The sequence below is a fragment of the Triticum aestivum genome, chromosome 6D (assembly GCF_018294505.1).
Source record: "Triticum aestivum cultivar Chinese Spring chromosome 6D, IWGSC CS RefSeq v2.1, whole genome shotgun sequence".
In the NCBI taxonomy this organism is placed as follows: domain Eukaryota; kingdom Viridiplantae; phylum Streptophyta; class Magnoliopsida; order Poales; family Poaceae; genus Triticum; species Triticum aestivum.
In genome coordinates this window covers 21,760,247-21,782,474 of record NC_057811.1, presented here as the reverse complement: position 1 = coordinate 21,782,474, position 22,228 = coordinate 21,760,247, and the positions used below count along the sequence as shown (strand labels likewise).

The window sequence follows — 22,228 nt, the reverse complement described above, 5'->3', positions numbered from 1 at the left end:
CTACAAAAATTCAGTAAACTGCTGTGACGGTTTGCGTGTTGCTCTACAGACATACAGTAGGTGAGTACACACATAAAAAATGCCAGCCAAGTTTGCTTCTCTTAATAAAATCACCGCCAAAAACCCAAAGGGAATGAAAAAGGACCATTTTTCTCAGCATCAAGTTTGCTTCTTCTCTTCGAAACAGAGCGTTGGTAGGTTCTTCAGGAGAGACAAGATAGCGTTGGCAGGCGAACGTCTTCAGGAACCACCACCATTGCATCAAACATGCAAGAGTGCAACAGAAGCACGCCATATGTTTTACTTCAAGCGAATGAGGAGACTGGGAGCACTTGTGACTGAAATTTGATCATCTCGAAGGGACTTGATCCAGTAATTAACAAGTTCCAAGCCACACACTCGCAGTTGAAGCAAATAGCGGGTACAATGATTGGCAGCCATACAACACGATGGCAATCACATTGACTGGTTACATATACTCTTAGTTAACCTACTGAGAAACTATGCGCCGTTAATGCTTGCTACCTAATCCGACCGTTCCAAAAAACTACCACAATTCGGAGACCTAACAAGAAGCTACCAGTTTTGTGCTAATCCGCCCCAAAAAACTACCACGGCCTTTAGAGCCAAAAGCACCCAACTAATGACCAACCTCTAGGCTCTAGTCAACTGTCGCCATCTCCAATCCTCGACACACCGGGCATGACCGCCATCATCAGCATTTATGGGCTCTTCAGGTCGCAGTGCCTCCACACCTTGTTCCAGTGAATCTGAATGGAATTCAGGCATCGGTGTGGCTGGCACGTCCGGTGCCCTGTGATCTGGTTTAGTGTACGCTGATTTGAGTGTACATTTGTTTCAGTGTTCAAGTATATTTGCTTATTTCTCAAAAGAAGAACTTCCAGCAAATTATTTGCAGAAGTTCAAAATTTTAGGCTTTGTATGAGGTGTAAAAACTTTTCGTGCCCTTACAAAGTTTCAGGACCATTGTATGCAGAGGACATATCCGACAATCGTTCTATGACCATATCACACTCTCGTTACATTTTCTTTTAAAGAGGATCATAACTGTTCTTTTAAAAAAGGATCAGAACTGACCACCATGCCCCTATTTTACTGTTCACATGGTTTCTAATTTTTATTGAACGAACAAAAATTGAACAGATGACCTCCTCGTACAAATTCAGTCAATTTTGAAGCTGAAAGTTCAGATGCATGAATATCTTAAACCAGTGTCCAAATGAAATTAAACTTTCCCAGATTTGCTCAGAAGTTTCTGGATACTTTTGAAATTTCTGTCAAAATTTAGTCCAATTTTGAAGCCAAAAGTTAGGAAACGTGAATTTCTCAAATCAATGATTGAAATGGGCCGAAACTTTCCCATATTATTCATGTATGTATTATTCAACTTCTGGAATTATTTCAAAAATTCCTATGAACTCTGAAATTTACATCACAATTTGCAGCTGAAAATTGGAATTGATTATTCTCCCAATCTGCTCAAAATTTCCCAGATTGCTCACGTATATAAGATCAATTTTATGGAATCTTGCCAGATTTTGCTGGGCATTTCACTTTTTGAGAACAGTTTTGAAGAAACCATTTGGCCCTGTTTGTGCCAAAGGTGCCACATAATGCCAAAGGTACGTACGCTGCTGATGACCAACATGTGGTTAATTTTCCGAGTGACAGCACAACCTCATTTAGAACCATATCCAGTCCACACACCGGCCTGACCGCAAACAGTTTTATCATCATGATGGTGATCTCTTTTGGGCTCTTGATTGAGCTGGCAGTGCCTTGGCACCTTGTTCCAACATCCCCTTCTCAACACCTGTCTGAATTTGATATCTCAAAATTATGTGCATATTCAAGTTGTTGATATTAAGGGAGAAACATTAGGCAACAGTGGGCAAATTCTTTATGGGAAAAGCACGGGAAGAAACTGAATAGCTAAGATGAGGTACTAGGGCACAAATCAAAACACAAACAATGCTATGACATTGACCTCTGGCAGAATTAGAGAGATATAACAGCAAATACTTCCTTCATGTTCAGTCTGCAACCCATCAAAATCCACAACCAACCATGTCGAATTGGCTAAAGCATGATAGAAAAGCCAAGCTAAGGTAACTGTGACAGCATAAAGCAAACTACCACCATCATGGAGCTCTCAGAGGTCTTAGTAGAGACAATTGACAGAATCTGTCCAAAACAACATAGGCATAATAAAACCATCTCTCTTACTACTGTCTTCCAAATAAGAGCAAAACATACATGCTACTGTCATCGACCTTGGTTATGATTAAAATGAAAAAACTACCGACTGACATTCAAATAAATTGCAATCTGATGCGGCACAATTAGAAAAACCGCAGAACAGCGGATAGATAATCATGCGATTCACTTCTTTGTACACATAGCAACTTAGTTTCATATCACCTATTATGCATTTGCAGGACGAAATTGGCGTTTCTCCTTCATTACAGATACCTGACTTCATTCCACACACTATGTTTTTGCAACAGCAGGCACATGTATTAGCAGGAATACAACAACATCACAATCACTTTGATCTAATACAGAGTCTCAGTTACTTACTAATTGCACAGGAACTTAATGCCAATGATGCTCTCGCCACCTTATGCGGCATAGACACCCCCATTGTTTGTCAGATCAAGCCACACAAGGCAAGGTAAACAACAGGTCAAATATATATGACCATATTACGACCCAAAGCACCCTACTGCAGACCACAACCCTATCGCCAAGTTGCAGCACAACCTTAATTGGCACCATCTCCAACCCTCAACACACAGCCTTACCTCCACCATCCGCATCATCATCATGATGGGCATCTATGCATAACCTTGTTCCAGCACCTCCTCCTCAATACCTGTACAATATCTCAAAATTATGCACAACCAAAATGTATACATTCAGAAGCTTGTTTGCAGGAAAAGAACAAAAGGTGGTTCTTTATATTGGGTAACGACTGGCAAATTGCTCAAGAGGAAACACATGAAGAAGTTAGCAGAATAGTTGTGGTAAAACACTAGGGCTTAAAACAAACGACACACATGCTGCATGGTCCAGTTAGTAATAATGACCTCAAAACACTCACTTTGTTTGTTTACAATCATACTTTGCAGCACAAGAGTAAATACACAGCAACATAAAAGCATGCAATAATTCAGAAATGAATCATAGAGAACTGAAAATTTCAGAAGAGAAATGTAGCTTCCTGCTGCAAGACTTCATAAATTACCTAGTAATTTACCACAACTTTCCAAGTCAAGTCAACGAAAAAAACTCAGGTCTTAATTAGTAGCCACAATTTACAAACTAATTGCATTTGGCATGTGCCTTGGAGGAAAGGTGAGAAGTTCAAAATTTTAAACACTGAAAAAACACGGTGCCTCTAATTTATCTCAAGAAGTTCATTTCAAAATATTTGAGCAATTTTTTGCCAGGACAGTACTCCTTGCGAAATTGTTCAACCTCACCCCTTCAGAATATACACAGGAGATGTGTTAGTGGTAGCAATTGTTCGGGTTTTTATTAGCAACCATACCAGCGATGCCTCCTTATATATCTTATCCGGAGTTAACACCATGCGATAAATTTATAGACAGGCCCGGCCCTAAGGGTGGCGAATGGGGCGGCCGCCCCGGGCCCCTGACGCCAAAGGGGGCCCCAGCAGGTGTGTTTTCCATACTGGGTCTGGCTGTCTACGTTTCAAAGTAGTAGAAGCGTCACAGGGCCCTGAATAGCGCACAACAGGCATACCAAATGGTTCGCTAGATAAGGTCAACGTAGGCAATACACGTACTATCGCCACGTCAAGATCCTCTCCTGATGCGCTTGAATTGATCTTGAGGACCTCCGGTGACGGTGCCAAGATTTGCCATCGCTGGCCTCCGCGTGGTATGCTTCGCCAACAAATCTGATCCTACAGGGAACAGGTCCAAGATCCGCTGTGCAACAACTACATGCTCACGGATCTAGACTACAACTCAACCCCAACGTATTCAGTTTAGGAAGATATGCTATTGGGACTATCATGACCAAGTTTGGCATGAGAAACTAATGATCTGTTAGATTTTAATTGAATTGATCTATACTTTTGTAACATTGCAGTGGTGTTCCCACACTGATTTTTTATTTAGATTTTAGCATCGCACATCATCTAAGATGTTTATGCATCCGGCAGCCAGGAAAGGAAAAATGGGAGGAAACGAGCAGATGAGTTAATAGAATTATGAAGAGGGTCTACTGATGATTTTTTAAGAGTAATACGAGCAGCTGAAGAAATCCAGACGACTTGATCATAGATTTCTTGGAGGAACAACTAATGTTAATCCAAAAGACAAGGGCAATTAACAATACGAGTCATTATGAGAACATATGTGATTCAACTACTACAGAATTTGCTAGTCTTGACACGGAACCAATTTTACTCTAGATGTGTATGATCCTAGAAACTGGAATTATCTTGATAGCAAAGCAATGGACATAAGATTGGAGAAGGGCCTATAAGAGAACTATAAATAGTGTTAGAAGAATTTTTTTCAAGTTAATATGTAAAAAAAAAAATGAAAGCTTTCAATGCACTTTAAGTATTTATTGATAACATTTAACATACATGTATATTATATTTTGATCTTTGTATTAAGGGGCCCCATGTTCAAATTTCGCCATGGGCCAGTGAAATCTCAGGAACAGCCCTGTTTATAGATGGAAAAATGAGGAAAACGTAACTTCATTCCTCATTAAATCTATCAAAAGAGAAAAAAACGACTCCCACTGCCTGGAATGAATGTTTCTAAGGTCAAATAATCAAAGGTGAAAAGAATTTGACTTGTATACCTTCTTAGTTAGCTTGACCATAAGAACATTAATCTGAAATAATCATTGTGATCTAGTGGCTTTTATGAATTCACCATGCCTCCAAAATGGTGCTCATAGTGTTCAAGATTGTTCCTCTTGTCTTGTTACCTTACAGTGGCATCCAAAACAGACTAAAAAATAACTTACAATCCATTCTTCATGTTCCTGAGCCTCATTAGCTTTGCCACAAACACAAAAGAAGTAACATCTATGAACGTGTAAACAAGAATTAGCAATTACAATAGCCAACAATCAAGCATCTACAAGCTGTGGGACAACAATGAAGGGTAATAAATAACTAAAAGAAACAGAGACAGAGAGTTTACCGCTTGATATTGTCGGTGACGACAACGATGGTGGGTAGTTGCTATATGCGAAGCCATGCACTATCGAAGCACACACCCTCTCAAGTTGTAATGTTTTGATGTCCAACATGTATAAGCCTGGCTCAAGTGATGAGTTTCCCAAGTGATTCAGGACCAAGTACTTCCCCATTGAACCGTTGCCCATGTACTCACAGCCCAATGAGGGTGAGATTATCTTCTCCTTCTGCCACTGGCTAGAACTCCCACCATTGTTTCTCCAAATAGTATAAATGTGATCAAATGGGCCGTACTCATATCCACGGATAAGCATCCCAGGCTTGCCTTCTCCTGCTTCGATCATAGTTATATCATTACTGGATGCATGTTTGGCTTCGGATGGGGGGTCGGCAAAGGAGAACTCCATACTCCGGGTGTCGAGCACCAAAATTTTCATTTCATACTCCCAGTCTGGAATCCAGTAAAAGCAGCCATACACGTATTGGCGCCAGCGCCAGCAGAAGAGTCTCTCCTCTAGCGACCATAACAAGCCATCTAACAAATCGATCCAACTACGGGATGCAGCGGCTCGCCATTGTCTGGTGCTGGAAGAAAATACAAAGGAGATGATGTTAGCTTCGCAGTACACCATACCCATCACTCTGAATGATGTCTCTTCCTCAGCTGCTGCCTCGTCATCATGGCCATCCCCCCGGGGAACGAGGAAAGTCTCCGAGAGACCCGGGTTCGCAACCATAGCAGCTAGGTCGTCAGGGATTGGTGGAACCAGGATGTATCGCCGGTGCAAGGGGTCGCAGACCACCATTTCTCCACCCAAAAAACCTCGTCCGGCGCTGACTAGCAGGAAGCGGCCGTCGCGGATGTCCCGGAGGACCCAGCAGTCAGAAGTGGCTGGGGCGGGGACAAAAGAGAAGGAGAAGTCGGCGGCGAGGGCAACGGCGCTGGCCGCCGACGCAGAGGGGTGAGGCGGCACGGCGGGGTGGAACTCGAAGCCGCTATGCGGACTGAGCGAACTGAGGAAGCCGAGGAGGGGCGGGGCGTGGAGCTTGCGGAACCGCCGAAGGAAGGATCGATCGGCAACGACGCGGCGGAAGGAGACGCAGGCGGCGGAGGCTCGGACGAGATCGGCAGGGGTGGGCAGGTGGAGGAAGATTTCACGCAGGAGCTCGTCGGGGATCGGCAGAGAGGCCATCTCCCAGGGGGCATGCGGCGGCGGAAGGAGAGGAGGAGGGGACTGGTGGCGATGGTCCGCCGCGTTGCCGTCCATGGCACCGCCGGTGGTGAGAAACCCTAGCTCGGTGGTCTCGATTTGGTTTTAGCACGGGATTGTGGGATCTGGGAAAGGAGCAGTTATGACTGGAATTTGGACACTGTGAAGGGCGTTTTGGAAAATGTACATCGTGATTGCTTTCTGCACATAATCTGCACATCGGGCGTCCATAATCTGCGGGGAGAGCTCAGCTGGTGAGATTAACTTCACCGTGATTGCTGTCAAAAGAAAAACTTCACTATGTGATGATGACTATAAAAAAGATCACCATCTCAAATAATAAAACTGTAATGGATCAGAAATTTTTTGTATCAAAACGTCATAGTTATTTTTGAGCGTTGGAGCCGGTGGTTTTAGCTTAATTCATGAGTGGCCTTAATTGTGGCGAGGATAGTATGTAAACATATCTGGAAAAAATATTATAGTATGTAAACATGTCCCCCCCCCCCCCCCCCCTCACACACACGGGCGACTCGGGCGTTAAACCTAGCCGCCGCCCAACATAGACCCTCTTCCGCCGCCGCCAGAAGCGCCGTCGGGCTAGCATCCATGGCGTCGGTGGCGGCGGGCCTCTCGTTGTCTCCCCTCCTATGGTTTGGGCGGTGCGGGCCACTCGGCAGCAGAGTGGTGTTCAGGTGGCACGGTCCGTCGGGCAGGCGACCGTTTTTGTCGATGCATCCTGTGCGAGCTTGGAGGTGTCTGTGGTGGCTGCGCAAGGAGGTGTCTACGGTGGCTCTGTCCGTCGGACATGTGAGGACCACAGGCCTCGGGACCTGACTTGGGTTTCTGGGGGTCTGGGCGGGTGGGTCCTTGCTGCGCGCGGCGCAGGACCGAGGTGTGGTGCTAACCTTCTTTTTAGGTACGTGGCAGCCGGTGGGCTGGCTGAGTTTTGGGTTCCGGCAGGTTTGCTACCGGCGAAAGTCGTACTCCGTTTGCTGCCGGAGTCGTCGATGGCGGCACCTCACGGCGTCATTCCCTTACTGAAGGCATCAACGTCGTAGATTTCACCTCCATTCCTGGCCTTCTCCGGGGGAAACCCTAGATCCGGTCTTCTGGATCGGAGGACGGCAGTTCTAGCAGGTGTGCTCGGGGCTGCTTTCCCTCTTGGGGGCATGGTGTTGGAGGTGGATCCGGCTAGAGGGTCTGTGGCTCGTGACGGTGGTGGACGGAGGTTCATGGAAGGGTGTATGTATGTTGTGTTGGCGGCTATGCTCTTGTGGCAACGATGATGGGGTGATTGACATCAGAGACATGGCGTTGGTTGGGTAGTCGCCTCTTCTTCAGCGTGCATGTGCGACTGCCTCGGTTGTTTGTTGCTATGAAGTTGAAGCTGCGGTGGCAGGGCTGAGTGGCGTACAATGATAGGCGACCGGTGGTCCGTTCGGTGATCTTTGGTGGCGTCAACTTGCCTAGTTTTTCTTCGTTTCTCCATCGGATTCGGAGCTTTACTATGTTGTCGCGAGTGGATGGCGATCCCCCATGAAAGTGTAGTGCTGATCAGCAGCGAATTGCACTGTTGTTGCCTTTTTATTTGTTTTCCTTTGATCTTCGGATCTTCCCATGTTCTTCTTCCATTGCTTCATGCTAAATCTGAATCAAGCCAGCCATTCCTAGGTATGCATCGTGGAGAGCGTGAGATGGGCGCGTGAGACCTGGTCAGGCAGGTGCGGTAGTCACCGTTTTGCAACAGCCTCTGTGATAACCCACAATTGTAGGGGATCGTTTGTAGCCTTTTTCGATAAGTAAGAGTTTCGAACACAACAAGGAGCTAAAGGTAGAACAAATATTCCCTCAAGTTTTATCGACCACCGATACAACTCTATGCACATTTAAAGCTTGCTTTACCTAGAACAAGAATAAAACTAGAAGTACTTTACTAAAATAAAACTATGAATAAATTATAAGATAATAAAGTTAGTAGTGTAGAGAAAGCTTTTTGTAACACAAGAGAAATATTTGTCCCTAAGTAATCGATAACTAGACCGGTAATCATTATTGCAATTTTATATGAGGGAGAGGCATGAGCTAACATACTTTTCGTACTTGGATCATATGCACTTATGATTGGAACTCTAGCAAGCATTCGCAACTACTAAAGATCATTAAGGTAAAACCCAACCATAGCCTTAAGTATCAAGTCCTCTTTACTCCCATACGCAACAACCCCCTTACTCGGGTATGTGTCTCTGTCACTCACCCCACTCATTATAAGAGAATCATGAACGTAATGCAACATCCTACAGCAGGGATCCCTCACGTTTGCGCGACACGGAGGGCACCGTAGGACAACACCAAAATAAAATATACAACTCATACCAACCACGATCATCGATTAGCCTATAGGACAAAACAAATATACTCAAACATCATAGGATAACCACATATCATTGGATAATAATATATAGTGTCGAGCACCATGATTAAGTAAAGAATTAGAACGGGAGTAGAGATGTTACACCACTGCATAGAGGGGGATAAAGTTGGTGTTGACGATAGCAAGATTGTTCATGTAGATCGTCGTTACGATCCTTGCCCCGGCGGCACTCCGGCGCCACCGGGAGAGAGGGGGACAGAGCCCTCCTCCTTCTTCTTCTTATTTCTTGGCCTCCTCCCTGGATGGGAGGAGGGTTTCCCCTCTGGTCCATGGCCTACATGGCGGCGGAGGGGCGAGAGCCCCTCCGAGATTGAATATGTCTCTCTGCTTCTCTTCTGTTTCGCGACCCCCAAATCTAGCATTTCACTGTTATGACTGGAATCTGGGAAACGAGTAGTTATGACTGGAATTTGGACACTGTGAAAGGCATTTTGGAAAATGTACATTGTGATTGCTTTGCTTGCACATAATCTGCACATCGGGCGCCCATAATCTGCTGGGAGAGCTCTGCTGCTCAGATTAACTTCATCATGATTGCTGTCAAAAGAAAAACTTCACTGTGTGATGATGACTATAAAAAAACCACCATCTCGAACAAATAAAACTGTAATGGATCAGACTTTTTTTGTGTCAACACGTGATAGATATTTTTGAAGCGTTGGAGCCGGTGGTTTTAGCTTAATTCATGAGTGGCCTTAATTGTGGTGAGGATAGTATGTAAACATATCCATGAAAAAAAAGATAGTATGTAAACACGTAATAGTACCAATTTGTTAAAAAGATGTAATAACTCATCATGCTCATATAACAACTTAGCATCATGCATCATCACAATATTAAATAACTCATCATTGGTATCATAATAAGAAGTCCTACTCATCATCATCATACAACTTGTACTCGTTATCATGATAACAAGTCATACTCATCATCATCATAGTCATCTAACCAACCCTACTTAGTTGTTCTTAGCACATCCTCATGAGTATTAGCTAGGATCTAACTACCCACTCTAAGGTAGAATAGCATAAAACAAGATAGGGCCTCACTCTCCATTATGGAGAATGGAGATCATGCTGTCTCCAATTCTTGCTCCTCGCACAATGTTGCTTCCAAGTAGCTCCCTACGACTAACCATACATTTTTTCCAATCTTTGATTGTCATGTCTTTATCGGTTTTAGAAATCCGGTATGAACAGCAGTGATGCGTAGGCCTATCTGGCCGTATGCTCATAACATCAAGGCGACCTTTCGGAAACATCAGATGAGGCACACAATCCTTTGGGATTTTCTGTTGAAAAACATAGTAATAACTTCGTAGTTAGCAATGTAGTTTAGTTTTAGAAAAATTTATGCAACAGATGCACGGATGTCGTAATAGTAAAAAATCTTACCATGCAATCTCCATGGATGTTACCGTAGTTCAACACGTGCACTAGTGGCACGTATTGACCATAATGTGCAGGAGTTTGATAATAGATATTGTAATTCTCAAGATCATTAATAAATGAGATAAGATGATGTTTCTTCTGATAAGTTAATTCTGCGGCATCAGTGTAGTAGGTTCTGTCTACCATCTTCCGTATATTTTTTAAAGTATGAAAATAAGTTGTTAATGGAAATAAGATGTCAACTATTCTGAAATAAACAATATAAATTACTTAATAAATATGTTTGATAAACTCACATAGCGGTAGAATTGGAAGCGTATCAACAAGAACCCAAATGTCCATATTTTCTTTATCGATGTTAGGATCACCAAGATCCAAGGTGACAAGCATACCCTCATGGAAATCATACGTCTTGCAAAGTGCTTCCCAATTCGGGCAACCAAGATGGGATACGCTCTCAGAATTGTATAGATTTACAGCAAAATTATAACCATGATGGGTCCTTAGATGACCTATCTTTGTCTCCATGTTTTCATGATCATCGAAATCCAGATGCTCCAAGACATAGTGTCTTGCATGGCATGGGATAAGCTAGTCGAATTGTAAAAGACAGAAATTACACTTTGAAGAAGCAGAAGTCGTGCTTAATTACGAAAAACACTTGTCGTCGTTGCGTACCGCTTCAACATCGAAGGTCTCCTGGAGCTTAATACTGAAGCGCCGACCTTCTACCAGGTGAGGCCTGTCGCACAGACCCCGGTCGTCGCCGCACCAGTCGCACTCCGGGAGACTATCGTCGTCGGACGACATTTCCTATGTTCATAATTCAAAGATTAAACTTCTAAAATTATATATATATATATATATATATATATATATATATATATATATATATATATATATACTACAAAAACTAAATTAGATCATTATTATTCATCACGGATTGACTATCGGTCTGTCAAGTAGTTTCTTCAAAACTCTCAGCTCACGTGGTGTATATATTCGACAGTCGCGATTCTTCATCTCTGATATTTGTGACCGTTGATGATGGTCGTTCTTCTCTTCATTCCCGTGCATTACCAAAAGGTCTATCATGAGAAGGAAGAGGAAGAACGACCCCCACGACAACAGTCGGCATTCTACTTGTTTCATATATGGTGGAGTCCCGACAGACTTAAAGTCAACCCGAAATGTCGTTTAATTATCTTTCTAGAAAATCTGGGCCACTCGATATTTCCTACATATTCTAGCACAAGTCATGCCAAAATTCACGGCGGCATGACCTTTGCTAAAAAAGGACATATCGAGCGCTTGAAATTTGTCGGAATGAAAATTAATCAACACTCTGGCAAAACATAGGCCACCGTGAGGTGTTACCTACAGCTATCGAGAGAGGTGTGGAAGAGAGGAGGAGGAGGAGGAGGAGGAGGGAGGAGGGAGGGCTTCGGGCGGCTGGGGGAGGGAGGAGAGAGGAGGGAAGTGGGAGGAGGGAGGAGGGAGCAGGGCGGTCGGAGGAGGTGGGAGGAGAGAGGAGGGTCGTCAGAGGAGGAGGGAGGAGAGAGGAGGGCCGCCGGAGGGAGGAGAGAGGAGGGCGGCGAGAGGAGGAGGGAGGGAGGGAGGCAGATACCTTGGGGGAGGCGGCGGCGGCGGCGCGCGGCGGTCAGAGAGCGAGTGAGAGTGTGGGGGAGAGTGAGGACGCGCGGGGTGTGGATATGGTGGCCTTAGTAGTAGCGCTGGTTGATAAAGCCCGCTAATGCTAAGCTCCATAGCAATAGTGCTCTAAAGGGACCAGCGCTACTGCTATTGAGAACAAGCGCTACTACTAAGGCTAAGCATGTAAAAGAAACTTCAAAAAAAGCATTGGTCATCAATGATCTTTTTATTTAGAATCTAAATTGTCAGTGGGAATCCTTCCCGGTTTAGGAACCGGCGAAGATTCCTATTGCAGCCACAAATCCTACACATAGAGTTCAATGAAAATCAATTGGTTGTGATAGTTTGAGAAGCACCATATTTAAGGTGGTAAACATTCTGTTCGCGGAGCGAGATGGGACTAAACTTGGGTCTTACGAGGGGACTGAATTTAGCAGTAGTGTTGATTGGTGGAAAGCGCTATTGCTAAGTACAATAGCACTAGCGTGTTTTGCGTCTGAGCTCTACTAGTATACCTAGCCTGCCGGCAACGGTCTGGCCATTATAGTAGTAGCTTGTTTTCTAGATACCGCGCTACTGCTATGTGCATAGTAGCAGCGCTCTTTCCACTCAAGCGCTAATGTTCATTAGCAGCAACGTTTCCTCCTAAAAAGCGCTACTAGTAAGATGTTGTGTATAATGTTTTCCCTAGTAGTGCCCCCCGAGCGGGCTTTTTGTTGTCTCCCCTCCTGTGGTGCGGCCCGCTCGACTACAGAGTGGCATTTGGGTGGCGCGGCGGGCAGGTAGGCTACGCGCGGGTGCATGCGGCACGCGCGGATGGGCCAGTCGGTCAGCATCATGACGGTTGTCAGATCCGGGGAGGCGAGTGCGCAGGGTGCCCAGGTGTCGCTCCCATCATGGATCTGCAGCGTCCTTATCGCGGAAGGAGCACAGTTGGCGCCCCTAACTCGGATCTGCTAGGCGGTGGCCTGGTGGCTTCTATGGGAAGCCCAGCGGGCAGGCGACCGTTTTTGTCGATGCATCCAGTGCGAGCTTGGAGGTGTCTGCGGTGGCTTGGTCAATCGGATGCGTGAGATCCGCAGGCCTCGGGATCCGGCCTGATTTTCAGGGGGTCTGCGGCGGGTGGGTCCTTGAAACGTGCAGCGTAGGACTGAGGTGTAGTGTCGAGCTTGCTTGTCGGGGAGGTGGCAGCCGCTGGGCTGGCCGAGTTTTGGGTTTAAGTGGGTTGGCCGCTGGCGAAAGTCGTACTCCGGTTATGGCCGGAGTCGTCGATGGCGGCGCCTCACGGCGTCGTTCCCTTGCTGAAGGCATCGACGTCGCAGTTCTCACCTCCTTACCTGACTTTATCCGATGAAAACACTAGATCCAGTCTTCCGGGTAGGACGACGGCGATGCCAGTAGATGTGCTCGGCACTGCTGTCCCTCTAGGGGGCATCGTCTTGGAGGTGGATCCGGCCAAAGGGTCCCGTGCATCATGACGGTGGTGGACGGCGGCTCGCGGAAGGGTGTCTGTCAGGCTGTGCGAGTGGTATACTCATGTGGCAACGATGGCGGGGTGATTGACATCGGAGACATGGCATTGGTTGGGTAGTCGGATCTTCTCCGGCGTGCCCATGAGATTGCCTCGGTTGTTTGTTTACGTGAAGTCGAAGCTGCGGTGGTGGGGGCGGCAGGCGTACGATCATAGGAAACCGGTGGTCCGTTCGATGATCTTCTGTGGCGTCAACTTGCCTACTTCTTCTTCGATTCTCCATCGGAGTCGGTGCTGCATTGTGTTGTCGCGAGTGGATGGTGATCCGCCATGAAGGAGCTGATCTGCAACGAATAGCGCTGTTGTTGCCTTTTTATTTTTCTTTGATCTTCAGACTGTCCCATGTTGTTCTTCTATTGCTTCGAGCTAAATCTGAATCAAGCCAACAATTTCCAGGCCTGCATCATGGAGAGCAGGAGGTTGGCGCGTGAGAACCGGTCAGGTAGGTGAGGTAGTAGTCGTTTTCCAACAGCCCCCACAGCGGAAATGGGGTCCTCGACGACATTGAGGCTGGACCGGAATTCGAAGGAGACGCTGGTTGGGAGCCCTTTTGTGAAAATGTCGGCGAACTACGACGTAGAGGGGAACATGATGCACACATATATCTCCAAAGTCCACACGATCACGGACAATATGGAAATCTATATCCACATGCTTTGTGCGCTGACGCGGGACGGGGTTGGAGGAGAGGTATGTAACCAAGATGTTGTCGTAGTAGATGATCGTGGCACGTGTGGGAATCTTTGCAAAAGCTACCAGAGTCAACATGATTCGGCGAGGGTGTAGGCCATAGCTCGGTACTCCGCCACTGCACTAGACCTGGACACCGTAGCATCGCGCTTAGAAGCCCAGGAGATGAGATTGTTGCCGAGGTAAATGCAGTATCCTGACATCAAGCAGTGGGTGTCAAGCCAACAAGCAAATGGCTCCAGCTCTGGGAGGAAATGGCTCATCACTGTCTGGTCCTAGAAGAGAAGACAAAGGAAACCATCTTAGTTGAACATTGCTCCATCCAGACTACCATGAATGATGTCTCTTCTGCAGCCCATGCCTCCTTGTCATCGGGGGGCAAGAGGAAGGTCTCACAAAATCGGTGCGGTTTTCTACCGGGTACGTCCTCCACCAAAGCAGCTAGGTCATCAGGGATCGGAGGAAGCAGGAGGTACCGGCGGTACAAAGGGTCGCACACCCCCATCTCCAGGAAGAGAACGTCATAGTCACACTAGCGGTGCCTATCGAGGAGGATGCGACTGTCACACATGTCATAGACGCTCCAGTCGCGGGCGAGCCGGAGAGGAAGTAAAATGAGAAGTCTGCGGAAAGGGTGGTGGCTCTGGCGGCCACCGCAGAGGGGTGAGGCCTGATCGTTGGGTGGGAGGACTTTGCATTGGAATTCGAGAAAGCCGAGTAAGGGCGGGTGGTGGAGCTTGCGGTACCGCCGGTAGAAGGAACGTCGGCGGTGGTCCGACTAAAGAAGACGCATGCGACGGAGGCGTAGGCGGATGAAGATTTCCAGACTTGCGGCTGGCAATGGCGCCGGCTTCGAGAAGAGGAATGGAAAGTTGGAATGGAAGGGGAAAGCGCTGATGTGTACTGCTTCCTAAATGGGCTAAAAGACTATTTTTTAAGAATGGGCTACAGGCTTAGGCCTGGCCCATATGAGAACAATGTTCCATCCTTGACATTCTTTTTTCCTTTCCTAAAAAAACTAATAATACTAGTATTTTTTACAAGAAAAAGGATAAGTAGGGTGACCTAAAATTATTCAAAAACTAGGAAATGTGTCGTGCGTTGCAACGTATGAAAAAAATAATTCCATCACGTGATCATGTAATTTGTGTCGAAGACATGATTACCCCCCGCCCCCCTCCCCCCTCGATTTTAGATATACAATTGAGCCAGAAGATGTTAGGTATTTATATGCAGTCACTAATATGCATACTGAAGGAGGTCAAACTGGACAGTCACAAACATGCATATTATAATAATTACATAGATGATTGAGAAAACTAACTTCACGTAGTAAAACAGTTTAATCTGTTGTGATCTAATTATGGTGATTATAAATTCAGCTAGATAAAGAAATGTTAAACATAGTGCCAGTAAATTTTCGAAATATAGCAGACAAACTTCATATAGTGGACGTGGCATCGCTGCGGCGGGTTTTAGGGGTTCCATATGGTTATGCTTTCAACTCCATGGATTGATAAATGTCAACAATTGCTGGTAATGTCAGTTAATTATCTTGTATTGTGCGAAAGAGATTTAAATTGTTAGCAACATTCTTGTACCGCGAACAATATGTCAATATTACAAAATCGGTATAGTTAAATATCTTCAAGAAAAATTGGTGTAACCGCGCTACTGGAAAAAGACTTATAAATGGCCTTAAATTAGTGGCAGACATGGACAGGAACCTGCCACTGCTATTTTGGAAACCTCTAGTGGTGGGCAATCAAGCGGTAATCGATCAATGGACGCATCACACGCCTACGGGAGCGCCTATGTCTCGCTTGACTCGAGAAATAGGGCAGCCTTGCTTGAGAGAGCGTGAGATTGGGCCTAGACAGCTCGCGACAGGCCACAACCTCGTTTTTTTTTCTTAAAAAAAAAATCACATATTTTATTTTTGCTTTGTTTTTCAATTATTTTATACTTCCAAATATTTTCAATATATTTACAAAAACAATCTACAGAAAACATTTGAAAAATGTTAATCTACATTTAAAAAATGTTAAATATGTATTAAAAAATGTTTCTCATGTATACAAAAACTGTAAATAAAAAATACACAATGTGTATGGAAAAAGTAGATCATGTATTTAAATAATGATAATCAAGTATTTTAAAATATTGAAGATACATAAAAAATGTACAATGTGTATGAAAATAGGTACTCTTCAAAGAAAAATATTTGTAAAAATAGTAATCATCTATTCAAAAATGTTATACGTGTACAAAAAATGTTCTTAATGTATACCAACAATGTAGACATGTTCTAAAAAATTGACATAGAAAATAATTTTTATAAAATGTTTACTGTATAATAAAAAATGTTACTCGTATATTTAAAAAATAATAAATGTGCATAAAAATGTTCCTGGTATATACCAAAAATGTACAATGTTTATGAAAAAAATAAATGATCAAACAATTTTTTTTCAAAATGTTTATCATCTATTTCAAAATATTAAACATGTAAAAAAAATATAATTCTGATGTATACTAAACTTTTTCGAACTTGTATTGAAACATTTAAACAAAGAAACATAATTTTTAAGAAATATTTACCATGTTTAGGACGTCTCGCTGAAGGTAGTCGCCCCATTAGGCCGGCCCAACGTGGACAAAGGCTTTCAGCGCTTTTTTCTTCCATTTTTTCACATTAATGCATTCATTTTTTATTATTTTTTTACTTTCGCTTGTATTTCATAATATTCTGAATATATCTATTTGAAAAATTACTTTAGATATAAAAGCTAAAAATTGTTAATCTTGAATTTATAAAATGTTCAATATGTAATGAAAAATGTTTCCAATGTGTACAAAAAATGTATACAAAAATTATAAAATGGATATGGGAAAAAGTAGAAAATTATTTTTCATATTTGAGAAAAAAATTATAATGCATTTAAAAATGTTGAATGTGTATAGAACAAATGGTTGCAATATATATGAAAAATGTATAAAAATTGTACAATGTGTATGTAAATAATATAAGTTCTAAAGAATATTTTAATCATGTATTTGGACAATGTTAAACGTGTATAAAAAATGTTTCTAATGTATACAAAAAATGTAGAATGTGTGTGAAAAAATAGACATCCAAAAATATATGTTTTAATATATGTTAATCATGTATTTGGCAAATTTTAAACATGTGTATATATGATGTTCCTAATGTATATAAATAATATACAATGTTTTGGGAAAAGCAGACACAAAATGAAAATATGTTTTTAAAAACGTTAATCAAGTTAACTCGGCCACATAGAGTAGAGTAGATGTGCAGCAAGGACTGTCTGGCAGCTTTTCCTTGTGTAGCTAACTCGGCCACTGATAAGATAAGATCACATAAGTTGCATTAACAAACAACACTAGCTAGATTCAATTCTAACTAGATGCAGATGGAAATGAACATTGGGTGAATGTCATACCCAACATAAAGTCGGTCTTTTGCAACGTCAAAATAGAAATTGGACAAACCAACGATGGCGAATCTCTGAAGGGTCTGAATTAGAGAGAAACATATGTCAACAATGGCATCCTGAGCATATGGCATCACATACTATAACAATTGTGCACCACATGTGATCTGAAATTCTGATAAGAAAATTAAACAACTTCCAGAATGCAGAATGAAAACAAAGGAGTAACTGAACAAGATCATTCCACTTCCAGGAACTTTGATCATCCAAATCCAACCAACTCCTAATCGGCAAACCATATATTCACTAGCCACACTTTGTGTTTATCAAAAATATCACCTGAATATACCAAAACAGATAAAATGTTCAACACACCCCTACTAAAGACCAAGGCACAAAAGATGAACTCCAGATCGATTCTAGATGACCATATTACAACCCAACACAGCCAAAAGCACCCTACTACAGACCAACTACTGGTGGTTAACTGTCTGTCAGAGCTGCATCACAAACTCGCCAGCATCTCTAATCCTCAACACTGCCTAAGTTCCAGCATCCTCATCAGCAGTACTCTGACCATGGTAACTCTGGTCTTGAGCTTGCAGCACTGCCTTGTTCCAGCATCTCCCTCTCAGCCCCGTTCCAACACCCGTCAACAATCTCAAAAATTAGAAGTTTATTGAAAATGCAGATACACAAGACCTTGTGAGCAAAGAGCAACAAAAAGGTAGTAGGTCTTAGTCTTCCTACTGGGCAATCTGTAGATTGCTTACAGGAAAAGGTACAAGAAGAAAAGCTGGGATGAAATATTAGGTCCTCAAACAAATCACATGGACCAAGGCATGCAAACAATGAGAAGTGCATACATAAAAGAAACTGAAAGCTGTAAAACAATTGGTAGCTTCATGTTCGATGACTTAACAGATTAGACACTATATAGCATAACAAATTTCTACACTAAACGGGGGAAAACTCAGAAGGGGAACACTAGCTACCTTAATAGCGAACAGTCAACAAACTATTCTCTGTCTTTCTTCCATCATTTAAACCACATATAATAGTCCTCCAAAGAGGCATTTTCAAGGGCCTTCGTCCATATGTACAAGGTCCCATCATGTCTCTTGCTTACACATCCGGCTGCCTGACTCTCTCATTTTGAAGGGCCTTTATCCAAATGCATGACGACTGTCAAAGGAAAAAACGTCACCGCAAGATAAAACTACTCTGAACTTGTTCACGAAATTTCTTCTTTGGCAACAAAATCAAAGGGAAAAAATTCTCTACAACTAATTCAGGAGAAACATAGAATAGATCCACCTTATTGTGCCAACAGCATACACTTTTCTTTTTTACATACTGTGCAACCGTAAGAGTTGATCAATGCTGCAAGTTGAATTTTAACAGACCCTCTTGGCCACACACATTTAGATATTTAGTTGTAGTAGTAGCAGGTACAGAAACTACTGGCAGGCATACAAAAAGGATCACAATCACATTGACTACCGGTTACATACTCTTATTAGTTAACACATACTGAGAAATTAAAATGCAATTAATGCTCTCACTAGCTAATTGGACAAACAAACGCACCAATCATTGCCGTATCAACACGAACAAGATAAGTACTCCAGATACTATTATTCTGGATTACGAAACCAAAAGCAATGTATTGCTGACCAACTTCGTGGTTGATTCTCGAGTTACATCACCAGTATCTCTAATCATCAACGCTGTCTGATCTCCAACATCCACATTAGCACTACCCTGGCTGTGTGCTTGAGGTTGAAGCACGGCCTTGTTCCACCCTCTCCTTCTCAGCTCCTTCAACACCTTTACAATATCCCAAAACTTAAAGTGTATCCAAATTGTAGATACTCGAGAATAAAGAGGGACATACCGCATATGGTAGGTCTTAGCATTCGCAACATGGACAAAAGAAATGAATGCTTAAAAACACATAAAACTGTAAAAGCAATCGGTAGCTGCGACGCTTCCACTGGCAATACCATAGACAACCTCCGGCAAGGGAACATAATTAAAACACATACTCCCTCCGTCCCGAAGTAAAGGATGGTGATCATTTGCCTACTGGAAGTGCCACTGCCAACAACAACTTGATGTTGAGGTGCTGCCAATCTTGATTAGCCTGCTGGTAGCACAGAAACAAAATGGTAATGCTTTTGCCAACCATAGTGAGATCAAGGCACATAAGATGAACTCCATGTTTGTTCTGGATGACCATATTACAGACCACACTGAGCCAAAGGTACTCTTTTGATGACCGACCTGTGGTTAATTTTGGAGTGATACAACTGGTCTGACAACCAACACCTGCATCATCAGCAGTTCTCTTTCGATCTTCCGGTGGTTTATCCTGCTAGAAAAGTTGAATTAATATAACCTGTCACAGCACAGAGCAAGGTAGTTGCAGACCACAATTCTTGTGCTCATCAAGCAGTAAACCATAACCATGTAGCTAGGCCAGGCCAGGCCGGCTCTTAGCTGCTCTACTTATAGCTCTGTTCATTCAATGTCCAACGACACTTAGCCTAGGCATTGATTCCTTCCTGGAACGCAGCGCAGTTTGCACAACTGAGCAGATACATAACCATGCAAATCACTTTCTTTGTACAAACATCAACTTCTCTCCTCAATTCCAAATACTACCTGACTAGTGTCATTCCACACTTGTACTTGCAGGCATACACCATCAGTAGATCACAATGAGTTTGACTTAATACAGAGTCTTAATTAACTTGATAATTGATTGCACAAAAACTAAACATCGATGATGCTCTCGCCAACTTTTGCGAAAGATACACCACAATTCTCAGATAAACTCCAGGTCAAATATAGATGACCATACAACAAGTCTATTTTCAAGTTGCAGCACAACCTTGATAGGCACCATCTCCAACCCTCAACTTATCAACTTGACCTCCAGCATCCGCCTCATCAGTACTCTCATGTTGATGGCCATCCATGGGCCCTTCAGCTTGCAGGCCTCCACGCCTTGTTCCAGCACCACCTCCTCAATATCTGTCCAATAACTCAAAATTATGCACAGCCAAAATGTGTGTGTGTGTATTCAGAAGCTTTTTTGTTTACAGCAGCTCTCGATACTGGATACACTTAGCAAATCGCTTGAAGGAAACACATAAAGAAACTATCAGAATAGATGTGATAAAATGCTAGGGCTTAAAACAAACTGACACACATGATCCATGGAAAATAAACCTTCGGAATTCTTTTTCCCCATGGTTCAGTTACTAATATCGACCTCAAACACTCACTTTTGTTTGTTTAGCATCCTAATTTGCAGTACAAGTGTAAAAACATAGGCGCGGTCAATTAGAAATGAATCATGCAGGAACTTAAAAGTCACAAAACAAAGGATAGATTCATGTTGCAGGACTTTATAAATTACCAAATATTATACCAACTTTCCAAGTCAAGTAAAGGAAAAAAAACTCAAAGGTCTTAGTAACAACAACCAACAAACTACTTGCATTCGGCAGTGCCTTGAAGGATGGTGAGAAGGTCAAAATTTTAAACGATGTACAAACACCTACCTCTAATTTATCTCGAGAAGCTTATTTCAAATCAAATAGCTTCTCAGCACAAACTTTTAGCTATTTGAATCGCAACACCATTGCTGGGTGGGATAGTACTCCCTTCAGAAATTAATCAAGCTCAACCCTTCAATTATCCTCACAATATACAAACCGATGCATTAGTGGTAGCAATTGCTTGGGTTTTTATTTGCAACCATACCAGCTATGCCTCCTTATATCTTATCTGAAGCCAACACATTGAGATAAACCAACTCCTGCTACTAGGAAAAAAATGTTTCCACGGTGAAATAATCTAGGGATGAACATAAATCCAAAGCTGTATTCCTTCTCCATTAGCTTGACAAAAAAACGCTATTTCTCCAAAATAATTGTTTTGATATGGTGTTCTGTACAAATCCACAATGCTCCTAAAATGGTACTCATGGCGTTCAAGATCCACTCTTACTTGTCTGATTACCATAAAGTAGCATTTAGAACAGACTAGCAAATAAATCACAATCATGTTCGTGAGCCTTGATCATCTTTGCCACAAGCACAGAAGTACTAACAACTATGAAATGTGTAAACAAAAAAGAGATCACAATAACTAACTATCAGGAATCAGACAAAGCTGTGGGATAACAATAAAAGGCAGGGAATAACTACAAAGCAACAGAAAGTTTACCACTTGATACTTTTGGTGATGAGAACGACGGTGGGTAGTTGCTATATGTGTGGCCATGCACCGTCGAAGCACACACTCTCTTGAGCTGTAATGTTTCAATGTCCAGTGTGCATTTGCCTTGCTCGCACGATGAGCTTCCGGGATGATCCAGGAGGAAGTACGTCCCTTTTGCACATCTGAGCATGTTCCCAGAAATCAGTGGGAGTGAGATTATCTTCTCCTTCTGCCACTGGCTGGAGCTCCCACCATTTTTCCTCCAAATGGTAAGTATACACTAGTAGAAAACAGGGCTTTCGTTCAGGCCTGGCCAGCCCATTAGTCCCGGTTCCGCACGAACCGGGACCCATGGGGTGCATTAGTCCCGGTTCGTGAGCCCAGGGGGCCGGCCGGGCCAGGTGGGCCACTGGTC

At 43.2% G+C, this 22,228-nt stretch overlaps 1 protein-coding gene across 2 annotated transcripts; it reads right to left on the bottom strand.

The window, feature by feature from the left end:
- Nucleotides 1-2,466: 2,466 nt before the first annotated feature.
- LOC123140846 (uncharacterized) lies at nucleotides 2,467-6,573 on the bottom strand. 2 transcript variants are annotated; one of them, XM_044560118.1, is made up of 2 exons: nucleotides 5,217-6,573; nucleotides 2,467-2,896 (listed from the first exon to the last, which is right to left on the bottom strand). In XM_044560118.1, exons 1-2 carry the CDS (start codon nucleotides 6,478-6,480, stop codon nucleotides 2,859-2,861), a joined length of 1,302 nt encoding a protein of 433 aa, XP_044416053.1. In that variant the 5' UTR covers nucleotides 6,481-6,573; the 3' UTR covers nucleotides 2,467-2,858. The 2 variants fall into 2 exon arrangements, with proteins under 2 accessions (XP_044416053.1, XP_044416052.1); XM_044560117.1 differs by lacking the exon at nucleotides 2,467-2,896 and adding an exon at nucleotides 2,903-5,098.
- Between the last annotated feature and the right edge of the window lie 15,655 nt (nucleotides 6,574-22,228).